Consider the following 25,742-nt stretch of genomic DNA (forward strand, 5'->3'; position numbering starts at 1 on the left):
TTTATCTGCTGCCTGTAAATTAACCTTTATAACTTGGTTTATATGTTGTAAATAATGACTTTATCATTGTTTATATATCAGTTATGAGTCATTAATAAGAACAAACTTGGCAGGTTGTGAAAACCACTGTAATTAAACTGGACTGTTTGAACACGAACTCCAGAATCAATCTGTTCATGACTGAATCATATTTAATAAGTTCAGACCTGATGTTATGAAGTGATGATGCCCCTTAATTATTGGTTTCTAAAAATGTATCATTACTGCAGATCTGGTGTCTAGTTAGACATTTGTACTTTAAATACTTTTAAGTGAATTCAACTTGGAGTGGTAAGTTGCCCTGCTGCCTTGAGTGAGTTGTCTGAACTTATGATCAGTTAAGTTAAAGATTTGTTCATTGATTTAAAACTGAGCTAAGTTCACTGAACCGAACAAAACAAGCTCTCAAAACTCAGACATGTTATGTTGAATAAGTTGTTCTTTGTTGTTACTGTGACCAATTTTCACACAAACATACATCCTCCTGTTGAATCCACTTATTGTAAGATGCTTTAAATAAAAAGCGTTGGCTTAATGATATGTAATGTAATGTAATGTGATCCTCAACTTGTGTTTAAAGTTTAATAGTCTCATTCTGTTTCCACTGTTCCTCGTGTTCCTGCTTTCATCAACTCCCCTCTATGCAGAAATTCAGGCTTGTATCCACAGGTATCAAGTAGGTGAGGGAGGGGGGGGTTTGTGGTCAATCACAGCCGAGCTTCAACCCTTGTGGCTTCTGTTGCATTAGTGAAAAACTTACAACAATTAACAGACCATAATAACTTTCTCAAATAAAGCCTCTATCACAGGTGACCTCTGATAAAGTGTTACAGCTACAGGAAAATGTTTTATACAAGTATCACAAACTGAGCAGGTTATTAAAACTGTGCATCTTTGAATGTTTGAATGTAATTGTTTGTGGCTGTAGATCGTGTTTAGCTCCACAGGGAAATGATTGATGAAGCTTCGTCTGTTGTTTGCTCGACTGATGAACTCATTGAAGCGAGATTATTGATTTAAGTCCTTTTGAGTGAGATAAAAAGGATGAAGCCGTGGTTGCTGGGTTACAGCGGCTAATTGTCTGTGAAGGATACGCAGCCAAATGACTTCATAGGTCTAATTTGCTTGTTTACGATAATGGAGACTAAGCACTGTCGCTATTTATCTCACACGATTAAAGACAAATATCATCACAAACAAGTGCTAATATTATGAGCTGCAATTATTTCAAACTATAAATAAAAGCATCCTTCTCCACAGTGGTATATTATTCAGGCCTCCTGTCAGTTTAGGAGTTGGCCCAGAATCAATGGAGTGGAAGCCCTGGCTAATGATAGGCCGACATGAAGACCAGCTGAGTGACGGGATGGAGCTCACAGCAGCTTCTCATTAGTGGTCAGTACCCGCCCTTCGCTCTACGCCATTATTCTACCACCAATAGGTGGAGCGTCCACACATTAGAAGCTTGCATCTGCTTTAACATGTGGGCATGAATACCCACAATTCATTGCTCTGTAATTAATAAATAATCAAATAAACGATTAAACCTCCTTGTCATCAAGACGCAGTTTATTTGTATCTTTGGAGAGCGATGGCTGTGAGACAGAGAGCGGACACTGTGCTGCTGCAGAAACGCTTTTACACGACTGTGATGAAGAAAACAGATTCAGCTTCTGCTGCTTTGACCCTTTACAGCACGACTGTGACGTCCGTCAGAGTGGAAACAAAGAGGCTTCAGATCCTAACACAACCAATATCCTCTTCTCCTTTTAAGGCCTTGCTGTTTATTCATTTTTTTATCCTACAACAGCAAATTACAGAAGCAGTATTGAAAATAAAAGTCTTTTTTTCTTATTCTCGTAAAAAGAAGTTCTGCACAAAATTTGAAAGACAGTACAAAACGAAGCGTTAATATGTAAATGAAGGGTCAGGGACGTTACTGTTGGAAAAATCTATTATGCCTTTTTCAATAATGAAAACATCTGGATATCTTTACATTTCAGAATTATATCACATAATCTGAAACTATATATATAAAAAAGATGAAAGAAATGAACACTTTTTTTGTCTTTTTGACTTTCTTCAGTTTTTTTCCTGGAAAATGAATGCTATAAACACATAAACCTCTTAAATATATTTATCAGTGCAACATCGTTTCTTTTGAGTCCACACTACAGTATCCTTTTTCTCTAGCACACATGGCTACAGTCCTTCTAGAGCTGAAAGCACAGACGGACGGTGGAGAGGCTGAAACTGACATGGGACGAGCTGAGGATGCGTTCACCACGGCAACAAGTACAACGCACACAGGATGGAGAAGACGTCACCGTTCTCAGGATCAAGTTTTTGATTGTTTGATTGAGTTGCAGGTCCCTGTTGCCCATGTGTCCCCTCAGAGGTCCCTCCCCTCCTGTGGGGGATGGTGGGACTGTCCCACCCATCGGCAAACAAAAGTCCACACTGAGGTGACGTCTGCACCTCTTAAGCTTAAAAAGACATGAAAAAAAACTGAAACATATCTCTTCACTACAATTCCCAACATCCCCCATGTTTCTCTCCAGGGGCTTTGACAAGTAAAACCAGTTCTCTTGAGAGTGATGCCCACTGGTGAACTGAGCAGTTGTGAGTTGGTGAGACCCCCTCTCCCCAGCGAACAGAACAACCATCCTTTGGTAAAGCCATGAGAGGAGGAGGAGGAGGAGGAGGAGGAGGAGGAGGAGGAGGCCAGGTGACCTGATTCAGGTGATGCCACTCGACCCTCCGCTGCACCAGCGACCCGTCCCAATGACATCAGCTCTGACATCACAATGGTATGGCTGCTACACGTGAACACATGTACAACTCTGGTTGCGGCCCGAGCGGCCGTGAAGCTACAGTACAGCATGTGAGGGATACAAACAGGGGTTCTATCACAAGACACGCTTGTCTGGCTAAAGTAATGATAGCACCATTCTTCAGTTAGTGTAGTGACCCCCCCCTGGGTTGATAGGCTCCTATCACGAGGGGGGGTCAGAAACAAAGTGCATTCAAGCTGCATCGTCCAGACAGAACTCAAACCACAGTGATGTTGGGAGAGTTAGTGTTGGTCTGAGGTGAAACCAAGGGATGAGGACTTGTTTTGGTTTGCTGGCAGATGAATAATTGACCAGCCGCTGTGCCATCGACATGAGTGTGTTTGAGGCTTAATCTGAAAGATTCTGGTGACTCATGAAGAAATGAGGGATTATTTTAAAGAGAGAAGGTGCCAAGAGTTCAGTATGTCAGCTTTTTCTTTTGTAACCTTCTTCTGTTTTTTATTTTTTGTGCAGTGGTTTGGATGACAGATGCTTGAATGCACATTGAAACTGCTGCAACATTAGCATCACATGAATCCCGAGCAACTAAATCTGAAAAAGAAGTAACACTGCACCTTCCACAAAACAGTGAGAGGATTGTATTTACACACGCACACACAAACCCATGAAAAAAGGGATACTGCAGCTTTTTTCCTTTTTCCTTTCTTTAAAAAGGGCAATAAAATATATTAAAACTTATTTACAGTGTGTGGTTTTTTTTGGGACAGAAAACGACGACAACAAGAAGAAAAAAAGAAAAATAAAGCGCTGTGATAGATTGTTATCCTGGTTTGTAGATATTTATAAGATAATGTGCCCCTGTTTCCTGTAATCATAACTTAAGCCATATACAGTAAAAAATCAACAGAGGAGACCAACCAAAACGTACTAAAGGCACTGTTAGAACCATACATTGCCATGAATGGAACCCTCACTTTAAAGTGATCGGGGTCAAAGAGGAAAGAGGACACGTGTCAGGGTCCTACGGACTCACCCTGTTTACCACGACATGGGGCCAATCCACAGCTTCGCCAGATATGGTTCGTTTGAAGTTTTTTGATTCGTCTCTTTCAAAAGTTGAAAATATACAACAGCCTTCATGAACTGATGATGAAACAAACATTTCTCTCCCAGAAAATGATAAATACTTTAAACATTATTAATAAATTGGTCTCAACACCAGCATCCGATTGTAAAAATGAATGAAAATCAAAATAGAAAATTAAAATATCATCTAAATCATCTGTACATATTCTTTTCTGTATTTTATTTGTACACAGTGTCCCCTACAGGTAGGTTCTTTTTTTTTTTACTGCAGCTCCTGAGAAAAGCGTGGATCAGTCCAAACCTCCCCACTGGATCCTGAACCTGTCCCTCATCCAGCGAGGTGAGGGCGTTGGCAGTCCGTTGAGCGTACCTGCTCGCGGAGACACGAGAGGATACGCCTATAGCCAGTCTAGTGCACGCTCTGGGAGCCGTGCACGTCACACAGTTTCATCGATGTGCTCAGTCCCATCTCAAGCCTCTGAGTATGAGCTCTGTACATTGAGTTTGTCCTTCTTTAGCTTGACGCCGTCCACTAGCTCAAAGTTATAGTTCTCCAGGGCTGATAAGTTCCTGTCCGACATGCCCCCGTGTGAGCAGGCGCAGTACAGCACCACGCCGCAGATGGCGCCCAGGAAGACCCCCAGGGCGGACATGGCGATGATAGTGATGAGGATGGGGTCGAGGGTCTTTAGCATGTTGCCTGCTCCGCTGATCTGGTTTGTCTCCACGAACACCGGGTATTCAGTGATCTCTTCGACTGTAGAGGAGATGGAGGCAGAGGAGGAGAATGAGATGTGAGAACATAAAATCCTAAGGATTCCTGAACGAGGAGTATCGGAATAACTCTTGTGTGTGTGGGGTGACTTACGGATTTCATTGAAGTTATCCTCTGGTAGCATGGCCTCAGTGGGTACGTCAGGGTCTGTTTGAAAAGAAATGATAAATAAATACAGTTCCTGAAGATGACAAGCTGCAGTTTAAACTGTACAGTCATATTTCTTATGAAGAACTGAGTGGATATGAAGAATAGAAGCTTCACCTTTACAGTCCGCCATACTGAGCCCATTGAGAACCGTAATGTCATCCACAGCAATGTCTCCCCAGCTCTTTCTCTCCACCAGCCCTTCGATCACCACCTTAACAAACAAAAAAAGAAGCCTGAGTGACTTTTCGGTCTTTTCTTGAACGCCACAGTGGAACACAGGTATAATGGTACAAGCACAAACAAGTCACAGAAAGAGGAAAAGGCCAGTTTCAGCTGTAAAATTCCTCAAAACCTCTATTTACCTGATAGGGTTTGTTGGTGCGCGGCACAAAGACGCGACCTTCTCTCCAGCGGTTGCCCTGGTGGCCGCTGACCGTCCACAGCAGGATGTCTGCCGGCCCTTCGTCCGTCTGCTTGCGCTGCTTGATGTGCAGTGTGCCGATGTGCGACCCGAACATGTGGTACCAAAAGGACACGCAGAGGTCTGAGTCTGGGGAACTGACCACGGGGCTGACGAGCCGAGCCACCTCCGTCTCCTGAGGACCCGCCGCCAACGTGTAGATGAAGTTCCCTGATCCGCCTGTGGGACAAAGAGAAACTTGCATAACTGACATGAAAAAGCTATGAGGCTGCAAGGAAATGTGACTTCAGCAGGTACTGTGTCAGAAGGTTGTAGGTTTTTATTGTAAAGTGGATTTGAGGCATCACGTGCAGGGCTCTCACCTGTGTGATCCATGTTGGGTCCAGTGTTCAGAGTGGGGGTGCCACTGGACTGGATCTGCCACCTGGAGCCGGTGTCCTCGGATGTCCAGCTGCAGAACGACGGGTCATTGGCCCAGCCGAAGTCACAGGCAAACCACAGGAAAGCTGCACAGACCAGAAGAAGGGGGGGGAATCAGATTTCATCCTCAAAATGACATAGGAATATTTCATGGTTGGACAGCAGGCTCCACTTGGGCTAACAGTGACTAAGTAGAAGCAGTAGAGGGCAGCAAAGATCCATGGGACCAGAGCTCAGAGTCCACAGCTGGGGGACATTAAAACAACTACAGTCACTCAGGAGGGGACTGGAATGGAAGACAAGTTATGATATGACATGAGAAAGAACAGTCAGCGTAGACCTCATGTTGACATTATACCATCTTCTGTAGTGAATGATCTCTTTAATGAATGTAACAGGCGACATAAAGAAAGGTATGTGGGGACATTAAGAACAGAAGAGAAAGATGGGGTCTGGACATGGCGTCCAGTCGAGAAAGCAAATCCCGTAGCAACCTGCGGAGAGCTCAGGATTTTAATGAGCGCAGGGACTTGAGGTTTGAAGACAGCTATGGTAACAGTGCCAGGGCCCCATTCCAACAATGCAACTCCCTGTGGACACACGCGGCGCTGAAGAAGTCTCCATGGAGGCAAGAAAATGTGTGGGAGCTCAGGCTTTCGTGCTTTTCAAATTGGATAAAGAAAGACTTCCAAAGAACACACGGGAGGGAGATGTTTGGGATGTTAGCCACGGCCTTTAACTACAGCAAGAGATGCCTTTAGAGATAAAATGAGTTGACTCTCCAAATGACACACTATACAAACCAATACTCTCTGTTTTAACTAGCTTCTGCAGGCAACGACTCTATTTATCCATTAAACACAAAGGATGGAATTCCCAAATGGAGCAGTAATTCAGATGCCAAGACACTTTTTTCATCAAGAAATCCCGTTCCCAATTAAAATAGCTATGGCCTTTTTTTTGTTTGTTGCATTCTTGGGAGGCTTTGACTGAGGCGACCAACCAGCTCTAGATAATATGATCAGCCACATGACTCACATGGCTGTTTGACAAGGAGAAGAAGATACTTTTTCTTGCCGAATGCCAACGGTAACTACATCTTCTGAGATTAGGGTGCTTGGCACGCACACCGCCACTCAGACATTAACACACAAACAAACACACACGCACACACACGCGCACACACACGCACACACACACACACAGACGTACATATGAACGGAACTGATTAGCATGCATGTTTTGAGACTCTTGAAATTAAAACTCAGAAGGACAAGTGTTTATCCACAGACACTTGGTTGTGTTCATATACTCACAATATATGCATACGACAGACACACACACACACCTGCACTTCAGCTCTCATCTATTATAGTAGCAGACAGACCACAGAGCAGGCTGATGGAGTGATGGGGGGCTGGGTGGAGCCTATGGACCATTAGCCAAGGTCAGACTGGGGCTCAGCCTCTCAGCTGGCTGCTGCCTCAACACCATGCTATAGGAGACACAGCCATGTGTGTGTGTGTGTCCATGCACGTGGCCCCAGAGCACACTTAATTTCCTGTGGTCATTTTGCATTGTGCTTTCCTGTTTTTTATAGCAGTGTGTGTGTGTGTGTGTGTGTGTGTGTGTGTGTGTGTGTGTGTGTGTGTGTGTGTGTGTGTCAGTGCCGGCCCAGTGATTAGTGATTATGCTGAGGAGGCAGCAGCAGAGCACCAGTGCTAATCATCAGCTCGCCCCGCATCACACAACCTCCCTCACCATGTCAGCGGGAGCTTCTCAGGGCCACATCATCAGCTTTAATAACAGAGACACATCAGAGGAGAGAGGGCGCCTTCAGCTGGCAACCATTAACTAAGGTGTGCTTCTTGATAAATATATGGAAATTAATTCAAAGAAACCGTGAGCAGTTGAATATTTACTTGATTTTTCAAAGTTCTGTGCATGTGGTATGGAATAAGATAGAACCAATGTTCTGCTCACCTGGGATGGTATCCACGTCAACAGTCGTGGTCTCTGGCATTGTGGTAACACCTGACAAAACAAATGACCATAGTTAGCATTGCCTGGCATCCAGAAAAGTCACCCATGCACTAAATGTATCCATGCTAATTAACTTTAGCTTGTCAATCGTCTACCCTGAAGCAGTAAGGTAATACCAGTCAAATACATAGACTGAAACGGTGCCGTGCTCATCACTGGAGACTGCTGGTTAATAGGGAGGGCAAGCAGCAGTGAGGGCTCAGAGTCACTGGGTTAGTGGGGAAATAGGCCAAGAGGAGGAAGTGGAAAAGAGGGTGCAGGAGGAAAAGAGAGCGGCGCAGATCTCGCTGCTGGTGGGCTTAGAAACAGGTGTCTGTAAGGTGTGCACGTTTGTTGATGTGCACAGACACCTGTTCTTCGTTACATGCGATATCTACTGCAGCCTCACTTGCTGCCTCTCTCTGAGGTTTCTGTGTTTCTCTCCCCTGTTAAAATGTATTTTTTTGTTATTCCTCACTCTAGTTGAGGGTTTAGGGGAGAAGATGCACACATTGTTAAGCCCTCTGAGGCAAATAGTGATTTGTGAATATGGACAATATAAATAAAATTTGATTGACTGATTTATTGGTGCAAGCATGATAATGGTCTCCTGTCAGATCCGTGTACATGCCCAGGTGCTCATGCGTGCATGCATGCTTGCGAATGTGCTCAGTATGGCAGCTTAGCTGTGGTAGTATCAGATCTGTCTGTGTCAGAGAGCAGTGAAGCTGGGGAAGTGGTGGTGGCGTTTAAGCAGATCAAGTGTGCGCTATAACAGAAGGAGGAGCAGGGAGTTGGGGGTGGGGGGTGGGGGGGTGGTTGCAGTCTCATGAGGGCGATGTTAGCACCTGTCACGTCGTAGTCATCACCTGTGCCGCTGTGGCAGCTCGCCTGGTCGTCGTCGCACTCGTCTGACGGAGTCGTGCGCGGGACGATCGTGGTCGGCGGCAGCGTAGGGGCTGTGAAGGTGAAGGAGCGAGAGAGCAGAGAGCATTGATTCGATTTCAGGTTAAACACAAACAATAATGGAGGGTCTGGAGGGGACGGGCTGAACAAGCACCTACTGTTTTGTGTGCTTTCTGATCACGTTCTTACCATAAATAACACACTGAGATTTAGATGGAAAAATCTGTCAGTGCATTGATTTGGCAGACACGTTTGTCTAAAGAATAAAAGTATTCAAACATGATCTGTACACGAACAGGATGTCATCAGAAAATGTTTGTGAATAAAAAATAAACAAACACTAAAAGTGTGATCAATGCCAGAGTTTTAGGGAGAGTTATCATTGGGTGTAGATTCAGTCTGAAAGGCTGAGTTGGACTTAAGTTGAAAATAAAAATAAAAAATCTAAGAAAAAAAGAAACATGTATAAATAGGCTCAGCAGGCTCTGCTCACAGTTACACACTGTTTTAATGGAGGCCTGAGCTATTAGCATCCCTCATTTTATCAGGTTGTGGAGATGTGGGTGTATAAATAAAGCTCAAGCAAAGGCTTGGTGCTTGAGGCTTGGGCGGCTGAAACTGAATGATGCAGAAACAAGGCTCAGGATTGGCTATAGGCAGGGCCCCTGGCTGCCATAGTGGCCTATCATTATGGCTATGTTACACTTGGATGTGGCCATGGCCCTAGATGCATGCCACACTCCGCTGCCGCACAGCCGTCCTGCGGTGCGTGTGTGTATTTGTGTGTGTTTACACTGACTGAGTAATGAACGGGCTGCCCAGTGCAGAGGGAGGAAAGAGGAAGAGGAAAGAGGTGGAAAAAAGAGAAAGGCACAGATAGACAGATAGAGGCAAACTGCCAGAAAAATTTATTTTTACAGTATCTGTGTGTGTGAGATTGTGTGTGTGTGTGTGTGCTGTATGTGCGCCAGGGAATAGTCTCGCTCACTCCCTTTGCAAGATGAAATATGGGGCAGATCAGCCCCTGTCAGAGTCAGGGTGGGGAAGGTCAGGGATGGGGTCAGCGTTGCGTCAGGGGAGCCTCTCACAGAAATGGGGATTTAGCCCTTTTACTATGACTCCTTGCACGCACGCACGCACGCACGCACGCGCACGCACACACACACACACACACACACACACACACACACACTTGTGAAAGCACCTGTGTGTGTGTGCGTGATTGTGTATACATGCCTGTAACCACATGTTTGGCAAGGTGATTGCGGTTGCTCTCTGTGTATATGTCTGTGTGAGTATGTGTGTGTTTGGTATTAACACTGAAAACAAGCATTATCATCTGACTAAAGCTCCCTGTGGGAGTCCATGAGGCTTACGAAGGAACGGGCCTCCCTGAAATCCAATATGTAAATCCACTTAGGGCTATAGTGCGCTCTGCATCTCTGAGCTGTTTTTGTGCGCTACATCAGCTTTGAGAGAGACAGATAAAGAGCGGGGGGGAAAATAGGGGTCATTTTAAAGATAGCAAAGTGTGTGCGGTCCTTTGAACGAAGAAAGACATGTACGGGTTGGGAAGAGCGCGATGGGGGCAAGGCTGCAATAATCCTACTGGGAGAGGTGGGCTTTCATTTGATCCCCTCTGGAAGTGGCGAGCTATATGGGAAGCTTTGATGTAACGTGGAGACAAGACAAGTGTCCCTTGCAGAGATAAAGAGCACGAGCTGGACAGCTGTGGGCTCAACACAGGGAGCCCTTACACACATCTTTAAATAACCTGAACTGTGGCGAAGACATGAAGCGCAAGCCACTTACAGCCATGCCATTAAGCTCGGATGATATATGGTTCACCTGTATGTGTGTCATGACATGTGAACATACATGTTGAGTTATTTTTGGCATTACTCAGACTAAAAATGTAAAAAACGTAAGCACCAACGCTGGTAATGTCAACACCAAAACTCCAGGCCCCCCCTCAAAGGATAAGCGTTAGAGATAACGGATGGATGGATGTTCAGAAAAGCATCTTCACCAGTTGGAAAAGTCGTCAGAATGGGGGAAAAAAAAGTTTTACTATCGATGCTTACTTTGCCACCATTGGTAGAAACATAATTTCAGCTTTACGAGAAATCAGTTCGACAGGAAGGAAATGCTTCTTGCATTTAATTTGCATAGAACATACAGAATGCAACAGATTATGGTACATATGCTAACTGGGGTTCAACCTTACCTTCAATCTCACAGCCCAGGAGCTCGAGTCGCAAGCCCATGCCAGCAGGAGTGGCCCTCTCTGGGTATATTCTGATGAAACGCGTCAGCAGGGACTCCACTGTCCTCAGCTCAGGAGTGTCGTAGTTACTATTCCCTTCAAATATCTGGAGGTGGAAGGAAGAAGGACAAAGATAGAGAGGAAAAGTGTGAGCGGACAAAAAGGAAAGACATTAAGAGTAATTTTTTTGATAGTATCAGTGCTGGGTGTTTGATCGATACAGCTTTCTAAATGCAGATACCCTGAAGCAGCCTTATTCCTGCCTTCTGAAAGCTATAGGTGGATGGGTGGCATGTGCTCTGTTGTTGGAAATAAGGGAAAGAACAGAGGATGACCAGATCGCTCTCATCTTGCTGACATCTAAAGCGCAGCTTAGGCGACTCGCGCAGGGGGCCCGTGGCAGACACAGCGTGGCCCACTCCTCTGTCAAAGGCAACTTTCAGTTTCTTCAACTCTGCCTCAGATCCTCTTCGAGCGGAGGAATAAATGAGTCGAAAAAGAGGAGAACGTGGGGTGTGAGAGAAGAAAGCAAAGGAGGAGATAGAGGATTGATGGAAGTGGATTAATGGGTGTGATCACGTGAAGGAGCCTGGTGTGCATCAGATGCTGGGAACCTCTCAGGCGAGGGGAGAGAGGCGGCTAACTAGGACAGGGGGATATGGATCCCCTTGACTCCCTTCATAAATCAACAATCAGCCCATCTGGATCAGATTTATGCCCTGTCAGGGACGCTTGTAATTGGGGACAGGCTGTTGTAGCTCTTCTTGGGGTTGTGCGCATGCTTCTGTATATGTGCTCGTATATACAGTTTCTGTGTGAAAAGGGTTGGCATGTGTCCTCGGAGCATGCAGTGTCACCCGCAGATAAATCTTGGATCACTTCTCCATGTTGCACACTCTTTCCTCCCTCGCTCTCGTCTTTCCTTTCGTCTTTTCCCTTCACTCTCTTCACCCCCCCCATCCTGGAGAGGTTTCACTATCCACTGAAAGGGTTGAACGGTGTGTGAGTCGCACACAATACAAAGCAGGAGGAGAGAACTAGGAAAGGACTCTGCGAGACATGAGATGCTTATCCTAATGTGATTCAAAGCGCTGCTGAAATTGACTCAGAACGACTGCTGAATGAGTCACAACTGCCAGACGCAACGCTCGACTGAAAATTGACTACATGCATCAAAATCAGAATTGATGTTCTGATGTTTCTGAGAGCCAGTTTTAGAAGTATGTATTCAAACCATTTTCCTACAGCCAGAAGGTAAAGTGATATCCTATCAAACCATCAATCCCAACCCATTCCCATTAAAGAACCATTGCATACACATAAAGAAGTCTTTCAGGATTATTTTGGACATCCTTCAGTATTTTACAAGGTTGTTGTAGCACAAACGACAAGCAAAGAAGAAACCCTTACCTTTGGCTTATTCCCATTGGTGTCTAGCACCATCCTCCACTCAGAGCCGTTATTGCTGTAGCCGAGACGGAACTTCTTCATGAAGACTTTGTTCTCACGGTGCTTCCCCCCCTGGATGATTAACCCCTTCATGAGCTTCTCCTCGCCGAGATCCACCTGCAGCCATTCGTTGGTGAAGGGCTGGGGCTGGGGCAGCAGAGTCCACCCCGTCCGGCTCGTCAGCAGGCGGGCGTTCTCTGGCACCCAGCTCCGGTCTGTGTGGGAGGACGCTGTGATCTGGTTGTCGGTGATCAAGCCTGACACCATGCCCAGCATGCCCGAGCAGGGGTACTCTGAAACACAAAAAGGGAAAGCGAGAGGTGCTTAGCTTTTTGATAGAAACCAATGAAAACCCGCTGAGATGACAGGTACATGCGACCAAAGACTTCATCTATATCCAAGGGCTTGATGTTGAACATAAATTACCAAGCTACAAGTCAAGTTTGGTGAATTTGAGGTTTATGTAGTAGCAAGTGGGACAGTGAAAGTGAGGAGAACAATTTCCTAAACTCATTGTGATGTTAGTGTGATCTCTCCCTCCATACTCTTTCTCCCTCTGTCTGCAGATCTCATGCATACTAATTCCTCCGCCTGAAGCGCTTGTCTCCAGGCAGCCAATTAAAACCCTCCTCTCGGTTGGTGCTTCCACCTCCTGCATTCTGGGAGCGCCTTTTCTTTTCATCTCCCTCATCCACCCCCTCCTCCCTCTATGGACTCACATATACTCACACACACAAAAACACATTCTCTTTGTGTTTTATCTGCAGCTGCAGTCATCTACCTTCTACGCCGCAGCTGTCAGCATCTGTGCGACTGCCTTTTAACACCTTGTTGTTTTCTGTCCACGTCCCTAAAACTTTCTTCTCCTCCTTTTGTTCCATGTCTCTGATCTTATAGATATTAACCCTCTATAGGTTTTAGCATCTTAAGATCAATCCTGATTTGTTTCCTGAGGGAGAAGGCCATTTTTTCCCTCACCCTTTACTGTTCATGGACATCCCTTCATACAAAGCGGTGAACAGAATAACAACCTGTTGATACAGACTGTAGCTATTTGCATGCTTAAACATGAGATTTGTTTTGCAGTCCAGAGAAGGTGGGGGAGATACCCTATGACTAGAATATGTTTCATCCAGGACAACAACCCAACACTACAATTAAGATTTCTTTGCACCAGTGCTAGTTTAAATAAAAAACAAAAACAAAAACAAATTAAAGATTCTTAAATGGAATTTGGACATCACATTTTCAAGGATTTGAAGCGACTGCCAGACTGCTTTAAAGGTAGGGAGGAACAAAAATAAAGGTTTCAGTTATATAGCCTACACTGTTGTGTATGGTACCTGGATTATTTATGTGAAAAGACATTCATTTTGAAATTAACAAGAAAGACTAAAATGATAATCGGCCTGATAGTTATTTAACAAATTCATATTCATGTAAACACTAGCGGTCTTTGAATATTCTTCATAGTTTTTGAGTCCCATGGGTGTAACAGTGAGTAGCAAAACTTGAATATGAATCTCAATAAAACAATGTAATTCTGAAACACCTCCAGGAGTAAAGTATTCCAACATTCGTCGACTGGTTGCAATGTTTTTCTGCTTGTATCCAAATTGAAAACACTGGAGTTTACAAATGTTTGTATGTTGTAACTACGACCAGACGTCGGACACTTGACAGCTTGTGTTAGGGCTAAAACCCCCTTCCCTCTTTCACTAACTTTTCTCGTGCACTCAATCCCAGTCCCAAGACAGTGAGTCAGGCACCTCTGGTAAGCAATAACATATTTACTATCTGGCTCCCACAGAGGAATAAATCTGGGCATTATTACATCCTCTGTGTCTCTATGAGACAAAGTGTGCACTGTAACACTGATGGGACTCAATTTTGTTGCTGCAACTGGGAAAAGATTTGGAGAACAAGGCTTTATTCAGACTTGTGTTTCTCGCTCGCTGGTTATCTAAAGCCGCTCGTATGCAGACCCGTGGGACTCTCTGGACCTTCATTCTTGAAAATCAGAACTCGAGGAACAAACCCTGTCAGTGCAGTCCCTCCACTGTTTTCAGAGTTTTTCTCTCTTTTTCTTCTTCTGTTTTTGGCCAAGGTCTGTTTGGGAGTGATCACAGGAGCTGGCCTCTGGCAGAGTAGAGCTAAGGCACTGCATGCTGACTATCTTTGAACAAGGAATAAATGAGAGAAAGGTGTATATGTGTGTGTGTGCGTGCGTGCGTGCATGGGTGCTGATCTGAGTTGAGGCACTGCGGTGAACTCCCTGGGTCATATGGGGCTGTTAATCGACTTCAGCTGCGATCACAGCAGCTTCCGAGATGGCACGCATGTAGTGACACACCCAGAGGAACAAACACGTGTGTTTTTGTGGACAGCAAGCACGGATGTTGATCCATGGCTATGTGGGCCGCATTAAGGGTTTGGGTGGAGCATCAGTGGTTCATCACAGATATTTATACACCAAGGCTTATTTACAAACATCAGGGCGGTGGATCTTTATTATTAATGTGTGGCTGTTTGTATCAGCAAGGGGTTTGGGACCATGGTGATTTAGGGAAAAACATCTTGCAACAGTCTGGGTTCAACTCCTCCCCTCCTCTGAGGTCTTAATCGTGGTCTTAACATCTAAAAATAATGCAACTTTGAATTGTTATATATAGAGAGCTCCCTGAGTAGGCTGCAACTATGGCAGCAATTTCAAGAAAAAAGTTTGTCATTAAAGTTCTGATATTAGAGATTCATAACCTAAGGTAGGAATGACAGTCAATGAGTTCATGCAGCCTTCAAGAGCCTCCCAGTTGCTCTCCCTCCCACTGTGCTGCTACCATGCAGTGGAGCTGGCAGTGTCTTCAGAGCACCCAGGGGTGCTGACGTCAGCATGGAGGCCCTGTGGTGACTTCGATCCTGTGATGTGTTTATGATCTGCGCAGCGGTCTGGTCGTGTGCCTGAAACACACGCCCCAGCTGCAGCCCTGCTGTACCCGCAGTGCCCTGTGCTCCGGCATGAAAAGATACATACACAGTATGTAATGCACAACTCCACACACAAAGAGATAACACAACAAACTTGACGAATGAGGACATTTGGCTGACTATGTCTAATCCTGACCCTAAATTTAATCCACGGCTTCATCCTGAACTAACAACATTTGAAAAGAATACTTTTGGTGTTTTCTGTCCTCGTTTGACGTCCACAAGTATTCAGGCACGCACTAATTAGCATTCAATACACATGCTCATGGAGCCATAAAGATGCAGACAGATGCACTAAAACCATATGAAAGTGAGCCACATGCATACATATATGCACAAACACACACCACACTCAATTAATAACAAAAAAAAAGCAGAGATGAGAAGAGCTTTGCCAAAATCAACGCACTGTAAGCAAAAGACAGACTGTGGCTAAAGATGAGGCTGAGACCAGATCAGCAGGAGGGATGGGACCACATAGAGCCCACCCAGCTCCAGCACTCCCTGCCTGCCAGCTGTTGGCTCCATTTATATTGAATGAGCTACATCTAAACATGGGGTAGCATAAATAGGTAATCCTCCCTCATGTGCCGCTGCTCTATTATGCAGCAGCCTGCCTCAGCCTTGGAGGAGGACTCGCACAGAAATAGAGCTTCGTCCTATAAGAAGAGAGGTGTTTGTGCAACTGGGGGTAGCATGGGACATACCAACTAAGGTGCAACATGAGCAGAGCTGAACGGACATATATCATAAACAGGGTCAGTGGTATCGTCTGACTATTGCATTTGAAACAGTTCTGTATCTAATCAGAGTTTGTTTTCCACGGTTGCTTTATGCAAACATAAAGCTGAGATCTGCGCGTGTTTGTACGTGTGTGTATGCATGTGGATCAGCAGGAATCGCAGCAACACCAACCTGATATCTTACATCCGTACACCTCGAAGCGCAGCGCGATGCCTGTTTCCCAGGTAACCGGACGGATCCGAACGAAGCGTGTCAGCGTGGGTTTAGGCAGCATTGTCTTGGCAACGTCTTTTGGGTTGGTGTTGCCTTGGAAAACCTGTGATAGAGGCGGAGAAAAAGAAAGTTATTGACAGAACATGTTGAGTTGAGATGCAGGGTGGAAATTTTTGTGAGACCTTGGCACAGAATAAAGAACCGAAAAAAGATTCACATTCATTTTCAAGTGTTGAGATTTATAACTGGAGCTGAGTGATTGGCCTTAATCTTCGTTTAGACAACGTACTGAGACAGGAACGAGAAGTGAAAATCTAAATAATACTTTAAAAGGGATAATTGTTACGATACTGGTGCAAGACTGTGTAATAAACCCTTTCTATAAGAGACAAATATCACATAAAGCCTTCTGAAGGTTGGTTTCGCTGACTGATAAATAGCTTCCCTGTCACTCCTGACATTTCCAGCACTTCCTCTTGCACCACATGCAGCAGCACAAACATGCCACGGTGTGTGACTGCGTAACCCGAGGCAGTTAAATGTAACATTGACGAGACCAGATTGGCTCAAGATGCCCTCTCTGTGTCCCCTCGGTTCCAGTTCTGGCGGACATTTTACTGCAAGCGTCTTGTTTAAAGGTCGGAGATGCCGCTGTTCTCCCCTGGGGTCAGTTGACAGTTTACTAGCACCATACGAAGAGGCTGGCCACCCAGCTAAGCAACTCCCCGCAGTCCATCACGGTTCATTCTGGGTAATTGAATAACACCGGTGACCATGTGACCTCCTGACCTCCCTGACGGAGTAGCTATGGGCAAGAGGGGAATCCAGCGGAGAGTAGCACAATGGAGAGAAAGATAAAAAGATAGAGGTTCAGCTAATCTAGGATGAACGGAAAAAACCAACAGGGCTGACCCTTTGGTCTTTACAACTAGTTTATCCCTCTGTAACCTTGAGCAATACTTGTAGAGCATGTAACGCTGGGTCTCTTCTCCTCTCACTAACTGTAAAGTGGCTTTTTCTCAGAGCTGCGCTAAGACACCAAACTGCAGGCTCAGCATGTAGCAAATGGTGCCCCTACGCACAAAAGCACTTTAGAGTCCGGAAAACACAGGCGGGGCTTACCATGGCACCTTTAAGCCACCACTTTACAGAAGCAACTTGTGTACTTTGGAGGGACCATAAAAGAATCAGGCCTTGGGTATGTGTACACTGCAGCACAAAGACACTTGTTTGGAGGTTCTGTTGCCGTTGAGAACTTTTATTTGTTCCACGTGCAGCCTGGCACTCAAAAAACACCTTGTGGTATTTACATGTCACACAACCTGAGGACTGTCAGACACACACATTGCCTCCCTGACCCCGCAGACACCCACAGTGGAGGGTGTGTTTACCTCCAGATGGACAAAACCCGGTCTGTTTGACAGGCTGATCAGCAATCGATGGTTATAGCCTGTCACGCTCCAGTCAAGCATGCCATCCCTCCCGTCCTTTCTCCTCTTTCCCCTCCTGGACCCACCTCTACCAGCTGCTCAAACATGACAGCCTCTCCTGTTTCTGTCTCTCACTCTCCCCTTTAACCCTTGTTTGTCAAGTCTTTTGTCAACCTTGAGTCTTTTACAAGTTGACGGGAGCCTGACATAAAACGGTGGCTACATTCTTTACACAATCCTCCCTGCGCCTACTGCAGAGCCGTATTAGCGCCGCAGTCTTTGCTGTAAATACTATTTACTTACACAGATGGTGCGTATATTACCATACCGAGCAAAGCATATAATTGCATGTTGGGAGACAGAGACAAGTACATATTGCTGAGTATTTTCCCTTTTGTTGCGTTCAAAGGCAACTTGGAGCAGACCGCAATTCAATTCAGCTGGCTGCTACACTGGGATGGGATATTCTAAGTGCAGTACACATGTAGGTTTGTTTAATGACATAGTTACTGCTCAGGTATAAACAAAAATTAAGTATTTTTATCATCTAGGCTGCTTTGATTGTCTTCCATAGAGCTAAAGGCTGCGAACCGTACACAACTGTATGTGTCCAAATGATCTCGCTTTTTTCACAAATGCTCGGTCGCCTACCTTTTGTTTGGAGCCTTCCTTCAAAGTGATCCAGTCCTCTCCGTTAGAGCTGACGTCCACCTTGTACGACTTGACAAAGTAAACCCTCTGGGTCTCCTGGGAAATGGCGCCCTCGGTACCGATGGCCGAGACAAACCGCAAGAACCCAAGATCCACCTGTGGAGGGCAAAGGAAAAGACACATAAGCTGAGCAAACGCTGCTAAAATGACTTTGCATATAATCTATAGTGAGAAAATTCCACAGTAGCTGTAAGGAAGCCAAGATTCCCCTTCAGCGTGACACACTGGAGCATATACCGCTGAAATAAAATGTTCCTTTCCGGCTCAGATACATGAATAATTTTTGGAGAAGAGGCTTTCAGTGCAGTTTGTATTAATAATGCACTGACAAGCTGGAGAGGTATAAATATAACCCCCTCCCTATTAGAATCACCTCTGGCCATAGTCTGCTACCTGGAATTTAATAAACAGCTATGAAATGATAGTCACATTAATGAAAGAGACACAGGATGACAATCTAATTTCCTGAGATGGGAGACAAGAGCTTATTGGATAAAAGTGAATGTTGAATAAAACGGGTTCTGCAATCACATTATCAAAATCGGCCAGGAGGAAAGAGAGATACACACTGAATATCAAATATTGTGCTTTTAAAACATGCAGGGCTTTATAAAGTAATCATGAACTGCGTAGCATTAATGGAGGGCTTTTGTATTTTCACAAGGAGGCAGCCGGAGGCGGTGGGTTTAGACAGGCACGTGAATGAGTTCGGTCGTGGCATGTATATATTTTAATGTGTGTGTGTGTGTTAAACATTCAGAGACTATGCTGACCAGAGAAATGTATTGATTTGCATTAGACCTGTTGGAGCAGCATAGTGTCTTTCAGCCATCATGCTTTGTTCATGTCCATCACTGCCAAAGAAAACACAAACACACACTCCGTCTGCATATCACTTTTCTTTGCTGTCTACGGCTTGTCTGACCCCACCCGACTTTAAGGGCGTGGCTCGGAGCATGGAGGAGCGGTCAGTTATTGATTGGGACACTCTAGCCACCAACATTAACAAATTGTCTTCCTCCTGACCTCTGCGGAGGCTACTTAACCCCACCGTACCATCCCTTCATCCATAACTGAGGGGAAAAAAAGAGGGTGTGATGTGAAACTTAAAGCCCGTCAAAGAATGCTAACTCCTCAGCATATGAAGCAGTGTGCTTAATTTTAACAAGCGTTAACACTGCCTCTGACAGGCTGAGCTGACATTAATGAGGTGTAATGGTGTTGCATGCAGGCTCCGCTAAAACGGCGAAACACGAAAGCCGGGGTGTCGGCGGAGCAGGTTTCCAAGATCATGATGAGAGACAAGGCCTTTGATGTTGACGTGAGATGGGCTCAGGCCGTGATGGATGGCGACCAGAGTCTTGAGTAGATTACTGAATCGACTCAGGGGGATACCATCGGTATGTGCATCTGCAAGGGTGTGTAAACGACAGCGACAACAGTGAAATCCTTCATGCGGGTGCGAGCAGACAGAGCCAGTAGCGTGCACATATTTGAGAAAATCAAAGCCAGGTTGATCTGCCTCCAACACAGCTCTGGCATGTTAAAACCATACAGTCTAGCTTCGTCTGCCAACCTTATATACAGCACTTTACCACACTTAATGACTCGGAGCAAAGAGCAGGGAAGGAACATCTGCATGCCACAGAACGCTGGTCATTCCTGCTCCTCAAATCCACTTCCAGAAGTAAAAAGAGATAAACAGATGGTAGCAATAAATGAGGTTCCCCCATGCTTTTCTCTCACTGTCTCTTGGCTACTCAAAGGATGTGGATGGATGGAGACTCACAAAGACTGTCTCATATAAAGACAGAATACTTTTGTTCCTGACTACAGGCTCAATGGGCTTAACAGTAAGTCCCAGATTTCTTTTGGGTCCACAAATAGAGACAAAATCAAATCCTGTCAGCTTCAGATGGTTCCCATTTAATAACACACAAGCTGAATTCCTCTCTGTTGGGTAAATATCTGTACAGTATGTGCCTGCACTGGAAGGGGAAAGCACAGCGGAAGGCAGTGAGACCTCTGCTTGCTTATATTAGCGCAGACAAGTCTTTAACATCTGCGATCAAAGAGCCAGTGGTACCAATTTCCAATCTGGACCAATGGTGATGGGGCTTACTAAAAAGGCTCACCTAATAGAAAGACTTGGCCTTGGGATGTTTTTCTGAGAGGATCTCATTAGATGTAATGGAGAGGAGGAACCTCTGGGGATGAAATGAGTGGCGGGACTAATTGGGAACACTCATGGGTGCTCAGACCGAAACAATCTCAGGACATGAGCGTACTGAAATATGGCTGATTTGAAGAGTGTATGAGTAATGTCAGACTTTAATCAATATTTTGAGCCGAAAGGATTTCATCTGAAGAGTAGTAACTTTCTTTTTTAGATGTACTTATACACATCACTATGTAGTCAAGAGTTTTAAGGTCCTGCAAACCAAAGAGATGTTGAAGGAAAACGGAATTATTAGAATTTTTGAAAAAGTTCAAAAGTGGCATCAGGTCCACCTGTGACACGAGGACAAAGGTTTTCAGTGCGAGGGATGGAAAGACAGAAGATGGCTGGAAGGGGAAGCTGGCCGTTGACATTGATGCCTTGGAAGATATGTGATGGACAGAACAGTGGGGTCTCCAGTGAAGGAGTGTACAGACGAGATCCATTTCACAGACAAGGGCTGCTAACAGGGCATGTGTAACGGGCAAAGCATGATTTATTAATGGCTGCTTGTTAGAGGCAGAGGAACGAGGCAGAGGCTGCGCTAACAGACTGAGGTTAGACGGGTCAGGGAGAGAAGACGTGCTGCCAGGATGCTTGGATGTAAAGCGCAGTCCATCCCACACCGCAGAGACCGCAGTGAAAAACAAACAGGACCAGATAATGATTACTGGCGGGACTCCTTTTTATCCTGCAGCCATGAACAGCACAACATGACCTATATACATAAACCAATAACCAACAATTAGAAATTGCACACAGCGTGCAGCGGGTCTTGGGTAAATATATGCCGCTCAGATGATAAACTATCAAGCCCTGAAAGGCTGAATCATGCTTAATGGGTGATGTAATCACTGCACTGAAAGGTTGGATTTATGACTCCTAATCTAGCATCTGCAGGGACATGTTGCATTTCCAGACTTTGCTGATCCAACAGAATGAATCCACATTCACTATATTGTTATTCTCCTACAAGCGTGTTTGGACTCAATCCCACCTATAGACAGATGAAATTATATATTTTGGGCATGCTGGTGCATGGTAACTCATATCTGGAGGGACACAAACAAACACACTCTTGGAGCCATAGACCTGCCAGACAGGGTAAAGAATCTTTCCATGAAGCAGCAGCATGCTGATATGTGGGCACGACTTCAACATGTTCTTGTCTCCTGCTCCAGCTCAGTCCAAAATATGTTTGACTCGGTGTCAGTGTGTGCGTGCGTTTTGGGTGTTCTCTGCTTTCCTGTTGTGAGGCAAACTGATGACTCAAAGTCTCTTGCCTCACACCAGCCACTGTACATGGCTCCAGTTGTTTTCACAGACTAATGAAACCAGAAAAGCAGAAAAAGAATTAGTCGAGCTCGGGCTTGTAACGTCAGGTGTGCTTGCAATTATCAGCATACAGAAATCCACGTCAGGCATTCGACTGAGCCATCAGTATGTGTGTAAATATGGGGAAACATTATGAAGAGAGACAGACAGACGATGTCTTTTCATGTGTTTGTACACGTTTTAAAATATGCTTATTCCTCAGCACCAGTGGCATTTGTGGGAGTGATCATGACGTCACTCTGGTGCTAAGTGTATTGTCTCTCTGCTGTATGACTCAGATGTGCAGCAAAGTCCAAATTATATGTATTTGAGGTTAAAGCCTAGTCATTGTTATGTGGGTGTAGAGAGGAGACATGTGGCTTATATAGGGGGTGGGGGGGTAGCAAAGGCTCAAGGGCTCTATCTCTCGCTGCTTGATTGCCTTATAATTGAGTTGCCAAGAAGTTGTATGCAGCGAATCGTTCTCAGAGAGAAAGAAATTTTATTTTTCAGTCCATTTCTCTGCTTCTAACTGAGGCGAGAGAGAGAGAGAGAGAGAGAGAGAGAGGTGTGTGGGCTGCTGAGTGAATAACCAAGGCCTCTGGGGAATGAATGTATTAGTTTTCCCTCACCAAAAACAACAGCGAGAGAAATGCTGAGGGTGAGAAAGGATGGAGCGCTCCTCTGTGTTCTAAAGTCAAAGAGCAGCTGGTGGGAGACTGACAGGCTGGGATCATCCTGGGCCATCACATAGATGCAAAAACCTTTATTCACCTGTTGTTTTACATATAAAATCCAATTAAAATGTCCTTTGAATGGTAATAAGGGAAAGCAAATTTCTTTGTGAGCTGACATTAGCCGTGTTCAGACATGAACTCCAGAGAATCTCCGCAGAATTGGGTTCGGACTTTCTCCGGAGTTTACCTTTTACACATGAAGAATGCAGCAGAAGATTCTCCGGTCACATGTGTTCACAACAGCACAGAGATCTCCGGAGCATTCTGGGGCAGCATGCAGAGGCAGGACATAACGTTTCAATTGGGGCTCATTTGGACATTATCTGGAGTTTTTACTAAGGGGCTGCTAAGGGTCCGCTCACTCGGACATTTGAATTCTCTCATACATCCCCTTCTAAGAATGCAAGGAGATTATCTAGAGTTCAGTGCGCGTAAGAAGGCAGCTATAAACACAGCTACTTTACAATGCAGTTCGAGAGAGATTCAGAAATCACTCCACTACCTCGTTGTTGGTAGTTTGAGCGTTTTAGGAAGAGCTCCATTACCTGAGAGTGTAATTAATTCTCCTTTCATAAAAATTCTATTACTCTGATGCTGCAGGACCTATGAGCTCCACTCCGACCCTCCATTTATCACAATATTCACCTGACGCAATTACACTTTATTTTTAGCCCCTCGACACCTCTTTGGTGGCATTAAATTATGCATGTCTTCCTATGCGCCGATCATCTCTTTTCCTGACAAAGAGGGACATATAGGTAGGGTGAAAGATATAATAAAATAAAAGGTCCAGTTTGCCATGAGTGAAGTGCTCCCCCGGTGCGGTACGTACTGTTGCATGACTAATCGTTTAAGTCCCAGCTTTTAAAGGAAGGGTTCCTAACAGTGGTTTTACAGTTCCCTTCTGTGTGAATCACCTTAAAGACTCTTAACTCAGTTAAGATGGGATCAGTCCCATCCTTACCCCACACACATGACTAACACTCTGAGTAATGATTATGAAACCATGACACAGGGATCAGGAGGGAAAAGAGGGCGACCTGTAGGTATGTCACGTCTGGAAGCTGCATCATGACCCCATCCCTGGATATAAAGCTAAAGAGGTCCATTTACTGATGACGAGCGACTCCCAGGCTTTCAGGCATTTCCCCTGTCTCCAGCGCAGACACTGAAAATGACACTGATTACGGCTGAGCTGAGTTTGTGTCTGGGGGTACTTATGCAGCACTGTTTCATTTCATTACATCATGCCATCCCTCATGTTTCGATTTCTAGTCCCACTTTTGGGCTACTCCACTCAACTGTGGATCTCTATCCTCACATTGATTTTCCAATTGAGAGCGAGGCCTGTGAGCGGCGAGGCACAGACAGCATCCATTGTTTCCATTTGTGCGGCACGGTGATGATCTCACCGGCAGCCGCATGCCAGCCTCCGCTCCCCAGTTCTTGCACTTCATCAACTGAGAAGCTGCTGTTAATTACTGGTCCATATCATAATTACTCATCAACTCGACGCGGCGGGAACCCCTGGACTTGGGACAGAAAGTGAAGACAGAGACAATGGCAGTAAAGGGGGAATTTCTGTAGCTCTTTGACCTGGGGTAATTCAAAGCAGATTTGGATGAGAAGGGAAAACAGGATATAGAAGCCTGTGCCGTTTTATAATCCAATCTTCGCCTCACCACTTGCGGCTGCAGAAAAGGGAAACGCTGCAGTTGCCAGACTGGTGATTTTGTCGAGGAAGTGTACAATTAGTGGTTGTTTGTTTGGTCGGGCGGTGGAAGTCAACCTGTTATCTTTGCTAAGTGACCCAGGTTTGACAGCGTTGTTTACCTTACAGATTCAGAGGAAATATGGTTAAAGTGGGACATACCATCCCCCCCAACCCTCCGTCCCTAATGTTATAAACTCCTTGTTTTGAGTTTCTCCGCAAATGGTTGACTTTACCTTTACCCCTCAGGCAAGATTGCAAGAGTAAAGGAGCTCACTGTGTCTACTCATGATTAAACACTTTATGTTATTGGGACTGACAAATACTGATGAAGTTGTCGGGGACAATTCATCATGGCAAGAAGATTGAAGATAATGGCAGGAACCATTGCAACTACATCATAGAAATGGAGAGCACAAATGAAGTGAAGCCTATTAGGATAAAAAACTATAACCTAGTCCTGGTGTATGAGATATATGAACCGTACCATGATGTGATGCACAATAAAGAGGCTTTCAGGTATTGACAGTCTGGTTCTCTCCAAGACAGTGTAAATTATTCATGTTTTGTATATGTGCAATCAATGGAAGCTTCCTGACTGAGATCCAGTCTTGCTTTTATTGCTTCATCGGTGCTGCTGTGTCTCACGGCGGCCATCAGATCCTTCCACTGACATATTTGACAAAGCCGGTCTACACTGTGTCAGCTTCTTAGCAATTTGCCCTGTCACGGTCCAAGAGGAACTGTAAGTTCTCGGGCTGTGACGTGCCAGTCTGAAATCATAAACCTTCCTCTTAGAGACAAACATATTGTGCAGACTAAGGTTTTTCCTCAGCAATATTCTGCGTTGCTCAGGTATCCTTGTGGAACCAGCCTGAGTTCATAAAGCAAGGATCAGTCCATAAACTGGGTAGTCTGGGAGGGGGCTCTACCCTCATTTATTTTCGCTATAACCCCACTGTTCATCCTCTTATGCTTCAAAGAAAGCCATGGCTCATGCAGCCAGATAATATGCACAAATCTCCCCTCGCCTTGATGTCGATCTGTAAACCCGAATTTTCAAGAGGAATGAGGAAAACAAGGGCAGAAAAGAGGAGTGAAAATGAGCTGATCTGAAAGGAAGAAGGGAAAAAATGAAATCCTGTTCTGAGGGATTACAGCCTCTTTTTATTACTCCCTTCTCAACCCCCTCAAAGGACATCTGTCTATCTCAGTGTTCACCAAAGGGCCGATTAATGACCTGGCTAACCCAGCACTCATTGCTGAGCCACACCACACCAATCTAATTACCCAGAGAAGAGTGCACACACTCCGGTATCTTGCCCTCCTCCTCTGCAGGCATCAGAATAA

The 25,742-nt window shown here is 45.1% G+C and overlaps 1 protein-coding gene across 2 annotated transcripts in view; it reads right to left on the minus strand.

Moving 5' to 3' along the window:
- Positions 1 to 1,795: 1,795 nt before the first annotated feature.
- The window catches only part of nrp1a (neuropilin 1a), a 60,164-nt gene continuing 36,217 nt past the window's right edge, over positions 1,796 to 25,742 (minus strand). The window contains exons 8-18 of one of the 2 annotated variants that reach the window (XM_035142760.2): positions 18,353 to 18,508; positions 16,230 to 16,374; positions 12,291 to 12,622; positions 10,842 to 10,986; positions 8,578 to 8,667; positions 7,670 to 7,720; positions 5,629 to 5,772; positions 5,208 to 5,485; positions 4,960 to 5,056; positions 4,789 to 4,842; positions 1,796 to 4,677 (exon numbers count right to left, since the gene is read on the minus strand). In XM_035142760.2, the coding sequence (XP_034998651.1) occupies positions 4,391 to 4,677; positions 4,789 to 4,842; positions 4,960 to 5,056; positions 5,208 to 5,485; positions 5,629 to 5,772; positions 7,670 to 7,720; positions 8,578 to 8,667; positions 10,842 to 10,986; positions 12,291 to 12,622; positions 16,230 to 16,374; positions 18,353 to 18,508 (1,779 nt within the window). In that variant the 3' untranslated portion in view covers positions 1,796 to 4,390. Of the gene's footprint in view, positions 4,678 to 4,788; positions 4,843 to 4,959; positions 5,057 to 5,207; positions 5,486 to 5,628; positions 5,773 to 7,669; positions 7,721 to 8,556; positions 8,668 to 10,841; positions 10,987 to 12,290; positions 12,623 to 16,229; positions 16,375 to 18,352; positions 18,509 to 25,742 lie in introns of both variants that reach the window. The other variant, XM_035142759.2, reaches the window with a different exon arrangement.

This window comes from Hippoglossus stenolepis, chromosome 19 (genome assembly GCF_022539355.2).
Source record: "Hippoglossus stenolepis isolate QCI-W04-F060 chromosome 19, HSTE1.2, whole genome shotgun sequence".
Lineage (NCBI taxonomy): Eukaryota > Metazoa > Chordata > Actinopteri > Pleuronectiformes > Pleuronectidae > Hippoglossus > Hippoglossus stenolepis.